The sequence below is a fragment of the Balaenoptera ricei genome, chromosome 4 (genome assembly GCF_028023285.1).
Source record: "Balaenoptera ricei isolate mBalRic1 chromosome 4, mBalRic1.hap2, whole genome shotgun sequence".
Taxonomy (NCBI): Eukaryota; Metazoa; Chordata; class Mammalia; order Artiodactyla; family Balaenopteridae; genus Balaenoptera; species Balaenoptera ricei.
The window spans coordinates 159,488,311-159,510,175 of NC_082642.1; the positions used below are offsets into that span (position 1 = coordinate 159,488,311).

General features: G+C 45.5%; 2 protein-coding genes across 7 annotated transcripts in view; one reads left to right on the forward strand and one right to left on the reverse strand.

Moving 5' to 3' along the window:
- Positions 1-21,856, reverse strand: part of HSF2BP (heat shock transcription factor 2 binding protein) — a 90,065-nt gene extending 68,209 nt beyond the window's left edge. For 2 of the 6 annotated variants that reach the window (XM_059922307.1, XM_059922309.1), the window contains exons 1-3: positions 20,690-20,768; positions 19,712-19,862; positions 6,341-6,444 (exon numbers count right to left, since the gene is read on the reverse strand). In XM_059922307.1, coding sequence (XP_059778290.1) covers positions 6,341-6,444; positions 19,712-19,862; positions 20,690-20,725 — 291 coding nt within the window. In that variant the 5' untranslated portion in view covers positions 20,726-20,768. Of the gene's footprint in view, positions 1-6,340; positions 6,445-19,711; positions 19,863-20,689; positions 20,971-20,999 lie in introns of those variants that run through there. The other 4 variants (XM_059922312.1, XM_059922311.1, XM_059922306.1 and 1 more) reach the window with 4 other exon arrangements.
- Positions 5,132-5,359, forward strand: LOC132365583 (cytochrome c oxidase subunit 6C-like). Its single transcript, XM_059922305.1, has one exon. The coding sequence runs from the start codon at positions 5,132-5,134 to the stop codon at positions 5,357-5,359; it is 228 nt and encodes a 75-aa protein (XP_059778288.1).
- Positions 21,857-21,865: the final 9 nt, after the last annotated feature.

Below are 21,865 nucleotides of genomic sequence, written 5' to 3' on the forward strand. Positions count from 1 at the left end.
ACGGTGGCTCTTCTCTAAGATCAACAAGAACTGTTGAGAGTGACCGTCAGAACTGTCTTCTATGGTCACATTTGGTGGTTACAGGCAGATATGCCCTGACACAGGGCTGCACAAACAGTACAATGATATCAAGAGGAACTCAAAGAAAATAATTCCATTCACAATAACACCAAAAATGAGAAAATACTTAGGAACAAATTTAAGAAAATTAGTTCAAGCCCTGTACAGCAAAAACTACAAAGCATTATTGAGAAAAAGTAAAGATCCAAATAAATGGAAAGATATACCATGTTCAAGGGTTGGAAGATTCAATATTGTTAAGAGGGTAATTTTCCCCAAACTGATCTACGGATTCAACACAATCCCTATCAAAATTTCAGCAGGCTTATTTGCACAAAGTGATCATCTGATTCTAAAATTCATATGGAAATGCAAAAAAAAAAAGTTTGAAAAAGAAAAGCAATGTTAGAGGACTAACACCACCTGATTTAAAAAAACAAAACAAAACAAAATAAATCTACAGAAATCAAACCACTGTGGTAATGGCATAAGGATAAACGTATAGATCAATGAAACACTGACACATATGGCAATTGATTTTTTAAAAGCTGCCAAGGCAATTCAATGGAAAAAGTAGTATTTTCAACAAATGATGCTGAAACAACTGGATATTCATACGTGAAAAAAAAAAAAACTCAAAATGAATCACAGACCTAAATGTAAAATTTCTAGAAGAAAACCTCTGTGACCTTGCATTAGGCAAATGTTTATTAGATATCACAACAAAATCATACCATTAAAAAATTATAAATAGATGGGAATTCCCTGGTGGTCCTGTGGTTAGGACTCAGTGCTTTCACTGCCAGGGTCTGGGAACTAAGATCCCGCAAGCAGCACAGTACAGCCAAAAAAAAAAAAAAATCATAAATTGAACTTCATCAAAATTTAAAACTTTTACTCTTCAAAAGACACGAGTAAGAAGGTAGAAAGACAAGCCATGGACTAAAAGAAAATATTTCTATATCTAAAAAAAAGACTTGTATGAAGAATATATAAAGAACTCTTACAACACAAAAATAAGACAAATTAAATTAAATTAAAAATAGGCGGGACTTCCCTGGTGGCGCAGTGGTTAAGAATCCGCCTGCCAATGCAGGGAACACAGGTTTAAGCCCTGGTCTGGGAAGATCCCACATGCCGCGGAGCAACTAAGCCCATGTACCACAACTATTGAGCCTGTGGTCTAGAGCCTGCAAGCCACAACTCCTGAGCCCTCATGCCACAACTACTGAAGCCCAGACGCCTAGAGCCCGTGCTTTGCAACAAGCCACCACAATGAGTAGCCCCCACTCGCTGCAACTAGAGAAAGCCTGCATGCAGCAACGAAGACCCAACTCAGACAAAGAAAATTTTTTTAAAAAGGCAAAAGATTTAAATACACATTTAACCAAAGAAAATATATGAATGGATAATAAACACATGAAAAAATGTTCAAGAAAATTAGTCATGAGGAAAATGCAAATTAAAACCACAATGAGATACCATTACATCCACTAAAATGGCTAAAATCTAAAAGACCAAAAATACCATGGACAATCATAGGCGAAAAAAGTAAAAGAAAAGAAAAAGAAAAAAATGTGCCTCAATGTTAAGCTCACATCTTATACAAAAATTAACTCAAAACGAATCATAAACAAAATACATAAAAATATAAAACTGTTAGGAAAAAAAAACAGGAGAAAATCTTTGGGACCTAGGGTTAGGTGAAAAGTTCTTAGACATAACACAAAAAGTACAATCCATGAAAACAAAAATCAACAAGTTGAACTTCATCCAAATTTAAAACTTCTGCTCTGTGAAAGATCCCGTGAGGAAGAAGAAAAGACGAGCTACACACTGGGAGAAAATATCTGCAAACCATATATCCAATAAAGGACTTTTATCTAGAATATATTAAGAACACTTTAAATTTAACAGTTAAAAAAAATCCAACTAGAAAATGGGCAAAAGACACAAACAGATATTGCACAGGAGAGAATATATAGACAACAAATAAGTACATGAAAAGATGTTCAACATCATTAGCCAACAGGGAAATGCGAATCACTACAACACATCTATCAGAACAGCTAAAATAAAAAATAGTGAGAACACCATATGCTAATTAGGGTGTGGAGGAAGTGAATCACTCATGCTTTGCTGGTGAGAATGTAAAAGGGTACAGCCACTCTGGAAAACAATTTGGTAATTTCTTACAAAACTAAACATGCACTTGACATGGAACCTGGCAATCGCACTCTAGGGCATTTATCCCAGAGTAATGAAAACATATATTCACACCAAAACCTATACACACATGTTCACAATAGCAAAAAATAAAAAAATTTAAAAAAATAAAGGAAACAACCCAAATGTCCTTCAATGGGAAAATATTTAAACTGCGGTATTTCCATACCCTGGGATGCTATGCAGCAATCAAAAGCAGCAAACTATTAATACATGCAACAGCTTGGAAGGGTCTGAGTGAAAAAAGTCAATATCAAAAGGTTATAGGCGGAATTATCCCATTTCTATGGCATTCTTGAAATAAGAGAATTAGACAGATACCGTGTGGCAACTATGTACGTCAGTGGCTGCCAGGAGGCAAGCGTGGGGAAGCGGCTGGGCATGGGTGCACCGGGGTAGCGCGACGGGGTCTCTGTGGTGATGCAACGGTGCTGTATGTTGAGTGCGGAGGTGAGTTCATGGATCTACACATGATAAAACTGCACAGAACTATGCTCACACACATAAGTAAGTGCAGGCAAAACTGGTGAACTTCAAACAAGTCTAGGTAAAACTGGTGAAACCTGCACAAGCACTGTGGATGGCACCGATGTCAGTCTCCTGGTTTCCCTACACTGTAGCTGTGAAAGCTATTTACCACTGGAGGAAACTGGGTAAAGGGTATTGGGCTTCCCTGGACTTTCTGCAACTTTCTGTGAATCTATAATTATTTCAAAAAATGTCTTAACTAAAACACAAACTGGTTTGGGTGACAGTTGTACAATTGTATAAATCTAGTAAAAATTATCAGACTAGACTTTTACAACAGATGAATTTTATGGTATACAAAATACACCTCAATAAAGCTATATTTTAAAAAGAAACAATAATCAAACTCTGATATATCTACCTAAAGCGAATACTCATACATAACAGGGTAGCAAGCACAAAATTTTAAAGATTCCTTTAAAATCTTTGTGTAGTTCATTTCTTTCTTTTTTTTTTTAAATTTATTTATTTATTTATTTTATAGCTGTGTTAGGTCTTCGTTTCTGTGCGAGGGCTTTCTCTAGTTGTGGCAAGCGGAGGCCACTCTTCATCGCGGTGCGCGGGCCTCTCACTATCGCAGCCTCTCCCGTTGCGGAGCACAGGCTCCAGACATGCAGGCTCAGTAATTGTGGCTCACGGGCCCAGTCGCTCCGCGGCATGTGGGATCTTCCCAGACCAGGGCTCGAACCCGTGTCCCCGGCATTGGCAGGCAGATTCTCAACCACCGCGCCACCAGGGAAGCCCTGTAGTTCATTTCTGATTATAACTGAACTATACTATCAGTTAATTTTTCTTTAAAAACTTTCCTGAAATAATATACAATGTTTGCAACAACTTCCCATTTATCATCACAAATGCAGCAACTCTTTCCTAACAAATTAAAAATATAGATAATGAAAAAACAGCAGTCCATATTTAAGTTGGTTTACTGACTATGAAAGATGCTGCCCTAAGAAAACACAGAGAGGATGAAGCCATAGGTAAGCCGGGGAAACACGGCTCCTTGGAGAGAAGGCTGCGACTCTGCCCGTTGTCTGAAACAAGTCCACGCGCGCAGGAAAGCCGGCCAGGCACTAAATGCTGTGCCAGCAGAGACGCTGTGGAAGGCCTCAGCTAACCCTACGGTAGCAGCACAGTCCTTCAAATAGAAATTCAGACATCCTCCAACAGCTTCACTGGCGCTTTCTTCTCTTGAGTTCAAAGGCTGCTGTTGCCAGGACTCTCCCGGCCCACCCCTTAGATCACAACAAGGCCCAACTAGGCCCAAACTGACCCCGTTCGACTGTCACTGAGGAAACACCTCAACGGAGGGCACGAACCAAGCTTTTCTTGTCCCAGTGACGAACCTCTAGAGGGTTAGGCGCTGCTTCTCACCCAGCATCTCCTTTGTAATTTTGAGTCCACACTTTGTTTTCTGATCTTTCCTTACATGCTGGATTCAGTGATGTCTGCCTTCTCCTTAATGACTTTTACCCCAGCTGAAGTACTTACTAGCAATACTGTAATTTAGTATCTAGCCCTGGATTCTTTCCTAGTTCCTCAACTCTAAAATAAGCTTCCAGAGTCCAGCCTCACGATCTGTACAGACCTGGGCAGAAAAGGCCACAGAAAAGGGAACTGCCAGTTCCCTACAGCAGGAAGAGACAGGGCCTTGTCACAGCAAACTTGCAGGGGCTCCAACCTGTATTAAATTGGCGGGACTATTAAGCAGGAGACTTAACTGGAAATAGGTAATGGTTTAACCTAAAATATTCCCACATTTTAACTAAGGTCAAAGTGTCTGGGCAATAACATGCTGATGATCTGACACTACTTTACCACAGCCATTTCTTCCTCTATCCTGGCATTTTCCCTGAATGGCTTATTTTTAAGCATTACATCTAAAATGCCAGCCAAACATGCATTTTTTCCTATGCTTATCAATTTAAAAAAATAGGATATCTAAGATTCTGCCCAATTTAGGCTTCAACCTTAACAAGAATGTCTTGGCATTTTAAGGAGTACAGAACCAATGGATTGCATTGGTCACATTTATCAAATTCCTTCTTGCCTGCTGGTCAACTTCCTTCAGACAATGAAACTTTTAGGTCCAGACAAATTAACCATGCGTCCATCTTAATATATCATGATCTGAATAGAACATGACTGAGCTAGAATTTCAGCTTTCAATGTGTGACACTCAACCTAACTCAGTTTCGAGACTAAAACCCTTTCCCTGGTCTTCTCTACTTGCTCGGTATTAAAGTCTACACAGTCCATTTCTCCATCAGTCTGGAAAGACGTTGTTGAGCCCTCTTTTTCAAGGAGAAAAACTACCATGGCTTCCAGTTCTTTGATGAAACCTCAGATGCATGGCCTTCTGGCCAAGTGTCTGCGATTTCATATTGCTGGAGCATTCACTGTATCTCTGGGAGCTGCAGCTTTCTATAAGTTTGCTGTGGCTGAACCAAGAAAGAAGGCATATGCAGATTTCTACAGAATTTATGATTCCATAAAAGATTTTGAGGCGATGAGGAAAGCTACTGTCTTTCAGAGTGCAAAATGATTTTGGAAATGTAAAGAATGTCTTTGGGTTGATTTCCATGGCAGTTTGTCACTTACCTGTGTTCCTAAACTATGAAACTAAGAACTATGAATATCTGGGCTAAGGAATAGTTTTTCTTGATAAATAAACAATTAACAAATACGTGGGGGAAAAATAAAGGCTATACAAAATCCACCAGTTTTGGAAAACCTCCACTGTAGCCACAAACCTTCAGAATTCCTCCACATGAGGAGGTAGCACGACACAAAGCTTAGCACGCGGCAGTGGGACCTGGGACCAGCCTCCTCACACTCCTGCAGGCTAACACACATGCTGATCCAGCTGTGCTGGGAGAAACAAGTGAGATGCATGGACAGCTGCTGACCACCTGCCAGCACACAGTTAACAACACATCCTAGCTTCTGTCACTAGTACTATTACTACTTTACTCTTCAAAAATAAAAATTCATTCAAGCTCCAAATTTCAGCAGAAGTGGCAGAAGAGTTCTAGTTTTATAGAAGAGGAAATAATTTATTCCATGCAAAAAAATGTATAATTTTTAAGAAATATTATTAGTCTCCCCAAATGTTAAAATGAAATATAATTGATTATTTCTAAAATATCAGTAAATGATGTGCAAAGTTGATTACAAATATTTCTATTTAATATATCTATCTCTGATTATAAATCATTGTACGCATGATTTTTTCAAGATTATTATGAGTTTTAATAACTTGGATCGGGCTTTTAGACACTGAATTAACAGTAAGTGACTATTAAAAGGCACCAAGTAAATAATCCCCCACATTAAATGGTTGTAAATTCAAACGATCAACTATTTTCCAACCCATTCGGGATAAATACATGTAAAAATGCAATGTCTTAAAAAAAAAAAAAAAAAATGCAATGTCTTGAGGCTTAAGGGCTGGAGTGTGGCCTGCACCGCTTTGTGGTCACGGCCACAGAGCTGGCACTTTACACGGACCCTGTGAGCATCATACCTTCTTCTCGCTCACGCTGTCCTCTTGCACAGACTCCAGGCGGGCTTTGAAGTGCTCACAATCCATTCTCAGTTGCTCTAACTCTTGCTCTTTCCTTTCCAGGTCTAGAAGAGACATAAGAATACTCAGTATTTCAAATCACTAATCTCTCCTAAGCATCCATTTTGCTTAATCTTCTCTTAGGAAAACCTGATTTCTTAGATAGGATTATTCACATAACACCAGTCCTTGAATAACCAATATTCTAAAAGTCCTGCTTTTTAAGTTTTTGTCAGTTTTTTGCCCATGGCAGAAAGCACCTTTTTGTTTTCTGTTTTCTGTTTTTAAGACTTCATTTTACTGCCAGACTTGCACTCAAGGTTTTAAGAAAGCATGTTATTTAAAGGATTGAAGGCAGGGCTGAGCAGCCGACTGTCTCATGGCACAGACTTGTATCTGCTCCATAAAAAGCAGAAGGCAGCTCAGTGAGGAGACGGTGCCAGTCGGGCTGATTCACAAAGCTCGCCTCACCACGGGCAGACGGACTGCACAGGAACAGCTGCCGCCGCAGTCAATGGAGAAGCGAAAGCAGCGGCAATGGAGACAAGAGGTGGCCACAGTGAAAGATGGGAGGTAGGGAACGCTCCCGCTCCACCACATTCGTTCAGGTGAGGATTCAAAGGGCCAACAAAAGTCCCAAAAGACATCCATGTTAATAAATCTGAAATCAACCGTACTGTCAACTCTAAATAAAAAATATTATGCTACAGAAATACTGACATTCAAAACGCAAAGAAACAGGTACTTTAAAGTTTTAAGTGCCTTGACTTCAAGGACTAAGATATCATCAGTTTTAATGCTAACATATACCAAGATTTGAGGGGGGGCTTGTGCTCAGAGCTACTGGTGTAACTTCTTAATTAAAGTAGCACTGCTTGGGGGCAGTGACTCTCAAAACTTTCCTGTGCATCAGAATCCCCTGGAAGGCATGTCCAAGCACAGCCTGCCGGGCCCCATCCTCAGTTTCGGACTCTGAAGTAGGCCTGAGAATCTGCATTTCTAACAAGTCCCAGTGAGGCTGATACCGCTGGCCTGGGAACAGACTTTGAGAGTGACTGCTTCAGGGCAACAGCCATATCTCTCACCACCAACAAAATGAGATCAGCACACAGCCAGCAAGAGCAAACAGCGGAGCCCGGCCCCAGGGGTGTAGAACAGCGGGAAGTGGAGGGCAGTACAAGGCAGCCTGCCCTGAGGGCGCCGCATCGGGCAGCCCCGAGAAGCAGCTCCCAGACACTGCCTCCGACGGACAGAAGAGAAGGGGTGTGGCTTTATGACCTGGGGGTCTGGGACGGCAAGGAAAGCCCAGACGAGACACTGGCAGTGAGGGGCGGGGATCTGTGCCAAGAACAATGCAGGCATTCCAAAAGCTCTGGAACAATAAAGAGAGTCCTACATTTTCTAGAGACCCTTTGCCCTAGAAGGGAGATTAAAACCTAAAGCTAAATATTCAGTTAACGATTGTGAAACAGCTGGCAAAGCTTCTCTTAAAACGGGTTTCTTAGAAACTGGGGTGGGATGTATTATGCCACAACATGACTTTCACTGGAATTCTTTATTTTGTCCCACTAATCCTGGCCACCCAAGAAACCAACTATATCAATCAAGTGCTTACTTTGAAAAATACATATCTGCCTTTTGTAACGATGTTAAAGGAAAACATATAGTTATGAATGACATGTGAACTGCAAATGGTCACAGACAAAAAGAAAAATGAACAAAAACTGAGATAAAATCATTGGTGGCGTAAAACTTTTTCTTTGCAGTTAATTTTTAATTCTTCTCTTCTATTACTACACTGTATATTACTCAAACATGGTAAAGAAGACAGGAAATTACATGGCTCACGTGTAAAAATATGTAGGAATTAATTATGACCACCCAAAAGACTCACTATGGTAATTTCATAATCTCTCACTCTATAGAGCTGCTTATGACCTTACTGTAAGTTAACATAACAAAGGGACGGGGTTAAACCATCCCACTCTACCCCCCAGAATTCAAAGGCAGTATCAGGGTGGTCAACCCACCCACCCCAGGCTCTCCGGGAGGCAGCTGGTGGCTTTGTGCTGAACAAGGCCACCGCCTTGTGGCGAGAGGGGAGCACTGCCACCACCTTCCTGCATTTTCACCTTGGCCCACACGGCATGCCTGCCGCCTCAAACGCGAGGGCAGGGATCTTCACGTGTTCTGATGCATCTCACGAGCCTAGAACAGTACACGGCACCGAGCAGGCACTTTATAAATACTTGTCACGTAAATGAATTTCACTTCTTTATACAGCCAGAGCTAATCCTTGGATAAAGAAAAAAACTCAGCTATTCTGATTATATGTCTTATTCTTCTACAAGAGGATATATTGCTTCTGCAATTTTTTAAAAAAATCAGGGACAGAAATAATACATATATAGTACATTATACATGGTCAAGACATTACCTTACCCAGACTCAGTATTAGAACGAGGAAGAGGATGCCACCCAGCCTAGATTGTATTTCACCTGCTAAGCTTTAGCATTCAAAATGAAGGAGAAATCTGAGTAAAAGGGTGGCCTAGACAGACTATCAGTATATAGAAACAACCTAAATCACAGGCCATTTCAACATCTATATATCTTCTGAAACTTAGAATCCTTTTTTGATAGCTTTAATAACATGGAATGACTATCAACTTATTCACAGGAAGGGTACAGAGAGCCATAAATGAAAAGCGGGGTGACTAAAACCCAGCTAAAGAAATTTAAAGTATAAAAAAAGGGATCGATTTCTCCTACCCTTTACCACCTGGCATGTTTATAATACATTATTAATTGTAATATTTAATAAATTATCAGATATTTCATGTAATAAGAAAAAAGAAAATATTTGTTTTTAATCAAAATAGCTCAGTAAAGAGTCTCAAATCCAAAATAAGGGCTTTTTAATAGCCATCAACTTTTACATTCTTCTCACTAATAGGTTTAGAAAAGAATTTAGAATTAGCTACTGATGGAATCCATCTTTACTATGAGCTGAGATTTGGAGGGTATGTTAGTTTCCTAGATCTGCCATAACAAAGTACCACAAACTGGGTGGCTTAGAACAGAAATGTATTCTCTCATCTTTCTGGAGGCTACAGTGTGAAATCAAGCTGTTGGCAAGGACATGCTCCCTCTGAAATCTGTGGATGAAGGATCCTTCCCCGTCTCTTCCACCTTCTGGTGGCCCCAGACGTCCCTGGGCTTGCAGCAGTGTAACCCCAACCTGCCTCTGCCTTTGTCTGGCCTCCTCCCTGTCTCTTCACATTATTTTCCCTCCGTGTACTTCTGTCTCTGTGTCCAAATTTCCTCTTTTAAGAAGGATACCAGTCACATTGGATTAGGGCCCACCCTAAAGACCTCATTTTAACTTAATCGGCCTGTCAAAAAATATAAGTTGAAAAAGTGAAAAGATAAGAATATTCCGGGATTCATTTAAACACACAAAAAAACCTCAGTTAAAGAGTTTAAATGCATTTCCAGCCAAACGACACTTTAATTAGCTGTCAAATTTTTAAAACAAACCAAAGGGAGTGGGGGAGGAGAGTTGGAACCAGAATATGGAAATAGAATTTTTTTTTTCCTGCGCTGCCAAAAATCTGCTTCGTTTTCTAACGTAAAGGCCACTGGAGCACTCTTTCATAAGAGGAAGAAAACGTGTGACTAATAGGAATCTGTCCTATGCTGGCACCGTCAATGTACTTGGCACTACGTTTTCACACCTCCACGTTGGAGCTCCTCAGCCTGCCCGTGAATTATCAAGGAAAAGGATATGATCTTATCCTTTTTATATCCCGTCACCTAGCAGAGCTTGACACATACCAGGCATACAGTGAATACCTACCTGACTGATTTTCAACTGAGTTCTATCGCAGAAAACTAAGATCAACCTTGCTGAACTCAAACGAATTCTGTTAAAGTTATTTCCCAAACCAAAGAGTCAGGGACTTCCGCTTTTCACTGACTGGCATAAAATACAACATTAACAACTGGGTGGTTGGTAGTGATCTGTCCAAGTAGCGTATGTCTCCACCCCTCCACCCGGCTACCTTTCTGCCCCTCAGTCCGCTAAGCCCCCAGCAGTAGTCCATCTTCTCCTTTCCCAGTCCCCAGCATTCTGGACAGTCTCCACGCGCCCTTCAGATCCACTCTCCAACCTGCTCTGTCCCGAGAGGTAAGAGGTTGAACTCAACCTCCATAGCGACCGGTTCCCTTGCCTGTTGGATTTGGACAGTGGGTCCCCACAGGAAACAAGGACAGGAGGCAGGGTGGGACATCGACTTCCCCACTACATTACCCCTGCCAGGCTCAAGCAGCAGCGGTTTCCTCCTCCGAGCTGAGGCATGGTCCTGCCCAGCACCCACCCTCCTGCCAGTCTGGCCGCTCGCTGGCAGGCCACGGCGCCCCACTCTTCCAGGTTCTGGGCCTTCGCCTCCCTTGTGCTGGTTCCCCAAACCCTGCCCACCTTGGTCTGTCATCTCTTCATGATATGCTCTGTTTACCCCTTCTGTTTCCTGCCAGGAGCTGGACTGGATACACTCTGGTATTTATTATCTCATATGGGCCACAATAAACCTTTGGTCAAATTAAATAATATCTTCTTGGCACTCACTCTTTAATGATTATCCCACTCTCTAATGATTCTCTCTCTAGTTCATGTTTCTTCTTTCTTTTTCCTTTTTTTGGTGGCCGCACCACTCGGCTCGTGGGATCTTAGTTCCCCAACCAGGGATCGAACCCGCGCCCTCAGCAGTGAAAGCGCGGAGTCCTAACCACTGGACCGCCAGGGAAGTCCCTAGTTCATATTTCTATGGGCCAGAATAATTCTTCTCTGAGCTGAAACAGAGGTCCCCCTCTCTTCTCATTAATATCAAACTCTTGGGAAATTAATCTCAAAACACCCCACAAATGCTTTAGAAATCACGTAGTGCAGTGCTTTTCAAACCCCACTGCTAAGAACCTCAGGGATGCTTATGGTTCTGTAAACATTTAATTAGTATTTCCATTTTACAATATGTTTTTCACTGTTTTATTTGGAAATAATTTCAAACTTACAAAATGTTGCATGAATAAAAATAATACAACGAATACCCACATACCCTTTACCCACACTTACGTACTGTTTAACATTTCACCACATTTGCTCATCATTTGGACCATACACAAGCATACACACAGTACATTTTTTCAGCCAGTTTAGGGTAAGTTACATATATCATGGTCCTTTACTTCTAAATACTTCAGCGAACATTTTCCAAGAATAGGGATAATGTCTTAGTTACCCAGTATACACAGTTGTCAACCTCAGAAAAATTAACATACCTTTACCTAATCTACCATGGATATTAGAATTTTGTCAAATGATCTAAAATTGCCCTTTACAGCATTTTCTTCCTTCAAGGTACAGCATCTAGTCTAGGATCAGGTATTGCATTTAATTGTCATGTATCTTTAGTCTCCATTAATTTGGAACATCTCCATAGCGTGTCCTTTCTGTATGACATCACAATACATTTTTAACAATTTAAAAGTCATAACAACATACATGGAAGAACCATTTCCAGCTAGCATGGTGATGTAGCAGATCAATCTTCCCCCCCCAAGAATAAGTAGGAAAGCAGAATGTGAACAAACCAGAAAAAAGTTGTTTCAAGGTACTTGAGAGCCAAGACCTAGAGAAGAGGGAAATGCACTGACGTGAGCAAGCCCAACCTTCCAGCCCACTCTTCCCCAAGGCATCTGCATACGCAAAAGCAGCACAGGCGAAGAGGCAGCGACGACGCTGAGCAGAGCATCTCCCACGGAGTACAGAGCTACTAGGCAGCCGAGCCCTGGGGCAGGCCGTGATCCTGCAGGAGGTGGAAGCTCAGGGAAAGCGCAGAGGGGCTGCAGAGGGAGGCAGGCGGGCCGTGAGTGGAGAGAGGCCAGGAGGCCAGGCAGAGCTGTCATCAACCTCATGGCGCTGGAGAGGTCAGAACAGAAGGTCAGGGCACTTCCCTGGTGCTCCAGCGGGTAAGACTCTGCGCGCCCAGTGCAGGGGGCCTGGGTTTGATCCCTGGCCGGGGAACTAGATCCCGCACGCATGCCGCAACTGAGAGTACGCATACTGCAACTAAGACCTGGTGCAGCCAAATAAATAAATGATAAATAAATAAATATTTTAAAAAAAGAAAAGAAAAAGAAAAAAAAACTGAAGGCCAGGCAGGACCCGCCTAGATGGAAGGACTCTGGGAAATGACTCAAGCTCTCAGTTAGACCCCCTTGAAGAACTAAAACCCTAAGAGGGAGAATGAACTAGAAACAGGCCAGCTCGAACTAAGACTGAAACCAGCCGTGAACCAGCTCAATCCCTAACTGGATTTAGGTGAACTACTCTGACTCCATTCTAACTGACTGAGAGAAGCCAGGGGGAAAAAGTCCTTGCTGGAGAAAAATATCAACATCCAGAGCCTCTACACACTTCATTTTTTAAAATCCATTAATCAATTAAAAAAATTACCAGAACTACCAACAGGAAAAACAGACAATACAAGCAGATCAACAGGTGATCCAGACAATGGATTTATCAGACTTAGACTTTGAAATAACTGTGACCAATACGTTCCAGAAATAGACAACAAGAGAGTTTCACCAGGGAGCAAGAATAAAAAACAACCTCGTAGAAAATGAACACAAAAACTAATAAATACTAGTATTTAAAAAAAATTTTTAAATAAATAACAGAGCTGATAAAGAATTGAGAATCAGACCCACATAAAACTAGCTACTATGACAAAAGACACTGTAGCACAGGAGGGAAAGACTGCCTTTTCAATAAATGGCACTGGGTCAGTTGGCCACAGATGGCTAGTGGCTATTTTTAAAACAGACATAGACAGCATAGATCATACAACACCTTCATCACCACACAAGGTTCTACTGGACTATGCTCACAGAGGTAAGGTGCTGCTGTACAGATTTCAAATTACACAAAGTAACTTTTTTTCTCTGCTAAAAACCGAGTCAAATATCTCTCCAGTATATCATGGCTGCACTTCTTTGTATTCACTGCTGATATGCGCTCTACTAACATTTAAGTATATTTATTTAAACAAATAAATTTTTTAAGTTAAAACTAATGTTGCAGATTTTAAAATGTCAGTAATGACACTGTAGTTTATGTTTGGCGTCAACATGTAAAATTAAATAATTCCAACGCCTCTGAGACTCTGAGCGAATATCTGACAGACTGCCACTAAGGTGGCAAGTTGTTTTTAAATTATATCATTTAACATCTCAAATGCAACGTAATTCATTTGGAAAGTGTTTTCTATAAGACAATGAAAGTTTAAATGGGCTGAGTGGCTTTGCCATCATCTCTCTCCAAAATGAACACCTGCCAACCAAGAAAGGCAAGAAATTCTTAGACTTGGTGACTTAATTGCGAAACAAAAATATCTGACCCCTCTGATTTCAAGCTTCAAGATCAGTTTAATTGAAACCTGTCCTCATGTTGAAAGGTGAGCTGTTTAAAACATTTCTCATTTGCAATTCCTTATCTCTGGGATTTGTCTTTTTCTTGCTACTTAACAACCACAAATGAAAATAGAAACTGGACACTGAGGATGGTACTGCAACCGTCTTCCAAAATGTCTAATGTTAAATTTTTGTTTTCATCAAAACACCTTCACTGGGGACTTCCCTGGTGGCACAGTGGGTAAGAATCCGCCTGCCAATACAGGGGACACAGGTTCAAGCCCTGGTCCGGGAAGATCCCACGTGCCACGGAGCAACTAAGCCCGTGCGCCACAGCTACTGAGCCTGAGCTCTAGAGCCCGCGAGCCACAACTACTGAGCCCACGTGCCACAACTACTGAAGCCCGCACGCCTAGAGCCCGTGCTCCGCAACAAGAGAAGCCACCGCAATGAGAAGCCCGCGCACCGCAATGAAGAGTGGCCCCCGCTCACAACTAGAGAAAGCCCGCGCGCGGCAGCAAAGACCCAACACAGCCAAAAATAAATAAATAAATTTTTAAAAAAACACCTTCATTGTACCCACTGATTTTAAAAGTAAATGTTATAAAACTGAATTTTTAAAATAATTATGCAGAAAATACAACTTTCATTTATTTTACATATTGAACAACCATATACTATATAAAATTTTATTTTTTTGAAAAAAGCAGGATTCTCCCAGTTTAAAACAAATTCGTGCCATGCGCTGATGTAGTAATAACTCCTTCACTGTTGGAAGAATGTGCACCAGAAGGGATGAGAGAAAAGGGGGGTGAGCGAACTTTTACCGAGTACGGTTGAGCCCTGAACAACACGGGAGTTATGAGTGCTGATCCCCCCCCGCGCCCCGAAGTATAGCTCTGCAGTCACCGCGAGGAGGGCCGTGCAGCGCTGCAGCATCACGGGGACCCGCTTACCACGCGAGGGTCCAGGGCCCCTCCACCCGCGGACGTCCTCGTCCTCTCCGTGGAGGGCGCCCCAGCCCCGCCTGTACCAAGCACGTGCCAAAGGGGAGCTCACTGTAAAGCTTGATGCCTCCAGTGAGGCAAGCGCGGCTGTCCTCGTCCTAGACAGGGGAATAGCGGAGACGGCCGACAGCAGCAGCGCACTGACCGCTCCTACCTCCCCGTTTTCCCCGGCTGAGCTCTGCGCCCACCGCGGAGCCTAACCAGACCAACCATTTCTTCTCACGTCCTGTCCACCCCACCCATGCAGCCACAGCCCACACCCTAACGTCAAGGCCACACCTTCCTTGATGAGCACTTTGCGTTAATTTTTCTTCACCTTCCAACCAAGTCCTCAACCTATCCTAACTTAGATGCAAAAATCATTCCCCTGAAAATGTCATTTTAATCACTATTTTGAAGTCATTTCCATGTGCTAATTTCCAACTGCCTCTCCTTCCAAATTTAAAACAATAATCCGTGATTATTCTGTCTTGCATAAACTGCTCACATTCACTGACATCTGCTATACCCCAATCTCTGCTCCACGTCAAGCAGAAAAACTAGCTTATTAACCCACAACCAATCCTGCTCGCTCCCATTTGTGACTTTCCTACATGCCTTATCCCAGCCTAAAACATCTTTCCATTTCCCTTCTAATAAATCATGCCTCTGCCCTCAATGTTCATCTATTCCCCAAAGATTCTCAGGCAACACCCTTGGAGGATTATTCCAAACTCCACCACCTACTGCCCAGTTTCCCAAAGGAAACTAAGTTACCGTGCTAGAGGCAGAATTAAGTCCCATTCACGACCAGACACCCATCACACCGTCCTAAGTCCTCTGGTTGGCTTGTACAGCCTGAGCCCATCCACACCATCCAAAGATCCACACCTGTTCTCCTAAAGAAACTTGCCCTGAAGTCAGGTGTATGGCTTCCCTCTCCTTCCTCCCTGCCTGCATCCACTCCTACGTTGCCCTTTCTCATTGCTTAAGACAGGAGGCACACAGCAACTCTGATACTGGTCAAAGCCAAGAACCGTCCTGGACCACAGGCCAGGGAGAGGGTGGATGAACCCACATGTCAAACAGCTCTTGCTGCCACCGCGTGATCCTTGGATTGACTCTAAGGGACCCATTCTCAAAGCAATGGCCCCTGTGTAATCCCTCTGGGAAGACAGGCCCTTGGGAAGGCTGAGGAAGGGCCATCAGACCTAGTCCTCGCAAAAAGATAAAGGGGCGGGGGGGGGGGTGATTTTTGTTTTCTTTCATGTCACCTGAGTGATAAGAATTCAAGAGCCAAGGAATTCTCTGGCGGTCCAATGGTTAGGACTCTGCACTTTCACTGCCAAGGGTCTAGGTTCGATCCCTGGTCTGGGAACTAAGATCCCACAAGCTGCGCAGTGCAGCCAAAAAAAGAAAAAAAAAAAAAAAAAGAATTCAAGAGCCAAAATTAAGTGAAAGATGCCTCTTAGGAGGCCATCTTCTAGGCCAGGCCTCAGACCAGAGAAGCAGAAGTCTTCAAGGGCCAGCTCGTGTTCAAGGTTCACAGTGAAGCCCACCACAAGCACTCCGGTCCACTTTGACCCTCCCTTCCTATACACCCAGTGACCTGTAGCACACGCTAGCCTCACGAGATACCACAGCAATTTTAAAAAAAGAGCATGCAGGAACGGGAGGCTGGGTGGTCCCTTAGGACCAAATACTCAGCCAGGCACAGAGAATATAACGGGAGACCCTGCCCTTCCACCAATTTATATTGTAAGATGGGACTAAAACCATTCTGTCTGAAGGAAAAGTACAGGATGCTATGACAACATCCAACAGGAAGACAAATCTTGTCTAGGCAGTCAGATAAGGAAATGAGTCTGGGCCAGAGCTACGTCCAATAATACAAATCCTTTCAAGCCATGGTACAGTTTTAAAGTTTGGGGTGGTAGGGGGTTTGGGTCAGGGTTTTGTTTGTTTTTTGGTCTTTATCCTAAGAGCAAAGAGAAGCCACTGAAAACTGACTTAAGCAGGGGAATGACATAATCAGACTGAATTGTTAAAAATTACTCAGGCTACAGTATACAAAGCAGACTGGTGAGTGGCAATGAGTTAATGCTATCAGGAGCAGAGATTCTGGCAAAATGACAGGGGCCTGGACTCGGTGGAGGCAGTGGCAATGGAGGTGGCTGATGAATTCTGGATGCATCCATGAGGGGAAACGTACAGGACTTACGGGGAGACAGGCCGGGGCTGGAAGGGGAGAGAACAGTGAGAGGAGAGGTGGGCAACAAGGAGGATCCCAGGTCTCTGTCTGGATGGTGGTGCCCTGGGGAGGCTGGGAAAGCCCGGTGTCCAGTGGGGTAGGGACGGGATAGCATGAGTCAGATGTGAGAAAGTAAAATTAGCCTGCTCTGAGAAAGTGAAAATCTGTCCTGCAATTTGCTAGGCTGGGATAACAGACACAGAAAGCTGGCTGCCAAGTTAACAGGAAACAACATTTCTCCCAAGGACACACTGCAAGAGTAAAGTGTCATGATGAACCCTTCTTTCAGTGGCTACTGATTTCTTGTTCAGAGAAAGTTTACTCTCTAAAATCCTAGACTATCAGAAATTGTGCTGTTTGGAATTATACTAGTAAGAAGGAGGAAACATCCACTCCCGCCTGCAGGGTCGCAGTCACTGTGACACAGAGCAGAGCCTTGATAGCCAGCCAGCTGCAGAGCTTCAAATAAAGGATTTCTAGACCTGATGTGCCACCATCTACCTAAATTTTGTAGTTTTCAAGGAAGCAGGACCCGGGGCCACTGCAGTGAGACCTGATGCTGACCCCTTCACACACAGACCTGCTCTGCTTGGAGCCCATGAAATCACAGCTCCATCTGCACTTCATCTAAACTCGGCCCTGCCTCAAATCCTACAGCAACTCTGTCCTTTCCTTTGTTGGCAAGATGCCCACAGTCCCTCTGGTGCGTGGTCTCGCTCACTGCAATGAGCCAATAATCTGCCCTTGTCAGAATACAGGTCCTTCCTGATGGCTGCAGCCTGATAACGCTAAGACAAACACTTAGAATTTGAAATGAATGTGAAACAAGCGAGAAGAAATGCCAAGTAGGAGTTAGATACAGGGCCCTGAGCCTGGAGAAGAAGTCAGGCTAGAGAAAAACCTATGAGACCCTGGCATCGAGATGGCAACTGAAGCTATGTGTGTGCAGAGATTGCCCACGGAGAGGCCACGGAGTGAGGAGAGAAGGGGGCCTAGGCCTGAGCCTCGAGCACCTCCACGAGCTGAAAGGCTGCTGCAAAGAAGGCTGACTCAGCAAAGCAGACCGAGAAGATCAATGGAAAAGAGGTGATGGCGTGGCTGGGGAAGGCCAAGGACTGTGAGGCAAGATCTCCTAGAGCCTCACTTTGATCAGGTCGCCATGGAGTCATTTGTGGGCCTCGTTTTTGTAACCACCAGCCTGATTTTGACAGAGGACTAATCTCCAAAAACTGACTTGTGCTCACCAACTCATGAGAAGACCCTGATGTATTTTTCAGAATGCCAACTGACTAATTTTCAGTGAGAAATACAACTACCCAGCAGGCTGACATACTCAGCTGCTGGTCAGCACTTTCCTTCCCTAAATGAGCATGAGATCAGGACTAAGGAAATTAAGAAGACCATGACCTGGAGCTACAGTAACCAGTGACAGAGAGCATACCTGGCGGCGTCCCAGCAGGAAACAAGGGAACCCTGGTGTGCACTTTATGGAAAGGACTACTTACAGAGGGGAGAGCAGGGGTCAGAGACCCAAAAGGGATGGTAAGGCACCCAGCAACTGGCAGCAGCCCTCCAGCTGAAAGAATGAGGGGGGGAAACAGTGCTCCTGGAGCCCAGTGAGAGCTGCGAGTGACTCCTGGGTGCGAGTCATAGCTGTGGAGGGAGCAGGAGGAAACACCCCGAACTCCTTCTATCGGAGAGCACCGCTGGCAGCCAGCAAGGAGGCAAGAGGCAGGCAGCCTGCAGGAGCCCACCTCCCAGAGCACACCACAGGTCCAAGAGCGGATCTGAGGATTCCAAAGAGAGAATAACAGGCAGGGAGCCATGGCAACCATGAGCATTCTCCCCTCTAACTGGATATGGCTGCCCCCTTGACCAGATACTTTTCCACTAACCAGAAACTTATACTGTTGAGTCCAGATACCTTCTTGTCTGGACTAGCGCTAAAGACATGACCTGGGCCTCCGAGATACACCTCTTCTAGAGGCCAAGCAGTGATGGCAAACAATCAAACACAACGGTAAGTTAGCCTTAACCATTGAAGGCTGATTTGATAGTAACTCGGCCTCGATCAGGCAAGTACTGAATCAATCCGAAACAGCTCCAGGAACTTCAGTAGGACTCCTAGACTGATACCTGACACAATGGCCAAGCTCAAATCTCAGAGTCTGAATGGACAAGTCCTAGCAACTTAAATCAGTGCCAGAACTGACCCGTTCCTCCATCGAGAGAAGTATCTCTATAGACACACGTGACCCCCTGCAAGGTTGCTGCATGGCAAGATCCTTAAGTTACACAAAAAAGACTTAATTTTTGGAATAGAGCTTTTAAATGATAAAGCATAAAATTCTTCCGCCAAAGATGAAAGGGAGAGAAAGGAGAGCTGGTAGCAGATACTCAGAAAGCTGGCAGCCCTTTCCTCCAACACAAATTTGCACACAGCCAAGTTGCTCATCGTGGGCACCTCCCTCCCTTGTGCCTTATCAGACTCTCCCAAACGTAATTACAAAGACGGTAACAGTACCTTAACGTTTATTTATAGTCACTTCACAGCTACGGAAGGCAAACCTGCTGAAATAGACGGCTGTCACCATCAGACACTGCTAAAGATGAAGTAACACTCACTTTTTTCTACAATCTTTAATCTCTGGAAGCTTTCCAGCACTTCCCCGTTTAGTATTCTGGGTAAGAAGTCCCGTATTTGCATCACTTCAGTTGTCAGTCGTTCCAGGTCCTTCTTTCTGACTTTAACAAATTCTTCTTTAGTTCCCATATGCTAAAAGAACAAGCACAGCTTAAGATTACTACACTTGACCTCAGATGACTAAGACCAGCAGCCCAAGTGAGCTTGCCTCCTTCAACACCTCCTGGGTTCACAGTTGTTTCAAAAGCACGTCGTCACCTAACGTGCCCTCCACTATGTCCATTACAGCTAGAGCGTGAAGCCCCGGCCTTCAAATGGCGAGCCAGTTTTTCCAAGCGCAAACGAGGCCCTACTGCTGAAAGCCCAGGGAAACACCAGCAACTTTTTCTTAACGCTCCGCCGGCGCCACGCTAATCAGAAAGAAAAGGAATTTGACTGGATTCCTACTGGGTGCGCCAAGCCCCTTGCTGGCCAGCGCGCTTCGTGTTGACCACAGCCCTCAAGGCTGTCCCGCTGGGAAACGGGGGCACAGGCAGGCTAGGTGACTCTCAGGAACCCCAGGACCAGGGGACACCAGCAGGATCTGAACCCGGATGCGGCTCCAAAGTCCATCCCCCGGCTCGGGCACCACCACGTGCGGCGGCTGTGACAGCCGGGCAACCGTGAGGCGGAACACGCCCGACCCGGCGACAGGGCCTCGCGGGCGGGGACACAGAAGGCACAGGAGCAAGCCCACCGCCCACCGCGCAGCCTCCCGGACACGCACGCGCGGTTTCCGGGGCTGGGGTCGCTGCCCCCCATCCCCGGCCCAGGCCATGCTGTCCGCGGACGACGCCCAGGGCCCTCCCGAGCACACTGGGCAAGGCCCAGGTGGGCTGCGGTGCGGCTCAGCGCGGGGGAGCGGAGGGCGCCACAGCACGGACCCGCGGGCGGCTGGCGGCCCGGGCGCCCACACTGACCCTGCAGCTCTCCTCAGCGCCGCCCACCTCCCCCATGGCCGCCGCAGCCTCGGCTCCGTGCGCCTGCGCGGCGGCGTGCCCTCTGACCCTCACGCCAGAAAGCGCGGGAACGCGTCCACGCCGAAAGTCAGGCACGCAGAGCCGCGAGAGTTGGGCACGCAGAGCCGCGAGGTTCAGGCCTCGCAGAGTTTGGGCAGCCTTCTCTGCGGGAAGTCTGGGGTCTCGGTCGGCAAGATCCCGCGTTGGCTCTTCTGGCTTAGCCGGGATTGTAAACTTGTTAACTGCGAAGTAGAAGGACAGTGAGACCCACGTGTAAGTGTCCTGTGAAGTAAATCGAATCAGGCCTCTCCTGTTTGGCGGGGGATGTCAGACCAAGGGGCGATGCGTTCAAGGGAACCAGCGGCCGGCGGCGGCCCGGCACCCGCGCTCAGCCCAAGCTCCATGAGCAAAGGCCGAGGCTTTGCGACCACAGGCCGCTCGGGAGGTCTGGCCCGGTAGGGGGCCTTCGTGCAGCCGGCTGCTACGTAACTGAGACGACCACCATGAACTGGGAGACATCACCCAGTCCATTGCCCTGCCCCTACACGCCCACAGAGTTCGCAAAACAAGGTGCAGCCTGTGCGTTCAAAGGTAACGGTTCCCGCACAACTAGGACTTCGTCTGTCTGAAGCCGGCCGCGAGCCGACACCGCCGAGTCCCCGGCGTGCGTGCCCTCCAGGCCCGCGGGCGGACCCACAAGCTCACGCTCTCAATCCTCGCGGCAGGGACCCGGGCACTGGCGGTCGCCGGTCGGAGAGGTGAAGCCCGGCCCCCGCCAGGGCGGCCGGAGAGAGAGCTGCCCGCAACATCCCGCCAAGATCCCCAAGGGCGGCCTCTCTCCCCCGCCTCCACCCCGCCCAGGCGGCCCGAGGAGTCCAATGCGATTAAAGACTCGGTGCCGCGTATCCCGGGGAACAGCTGCCGATCGGATGGGGACTTCGTGGAGTAGGCGCAAAAATGCTAGATGACGTAACACTGGCCATCCGTCTCTTCCTGGCCAACACGCAACGCCGGCTAACCTCGCAGTCAACGGCCCCGACCTTTGGCGACCGAGAGACTGCGGAGCCGGGAAGGCGCGACGCGAACCCGAGCTGCGCGAGTCCACCCGCTGCCCAGGCAGCCGCGCTTACTCCCAGA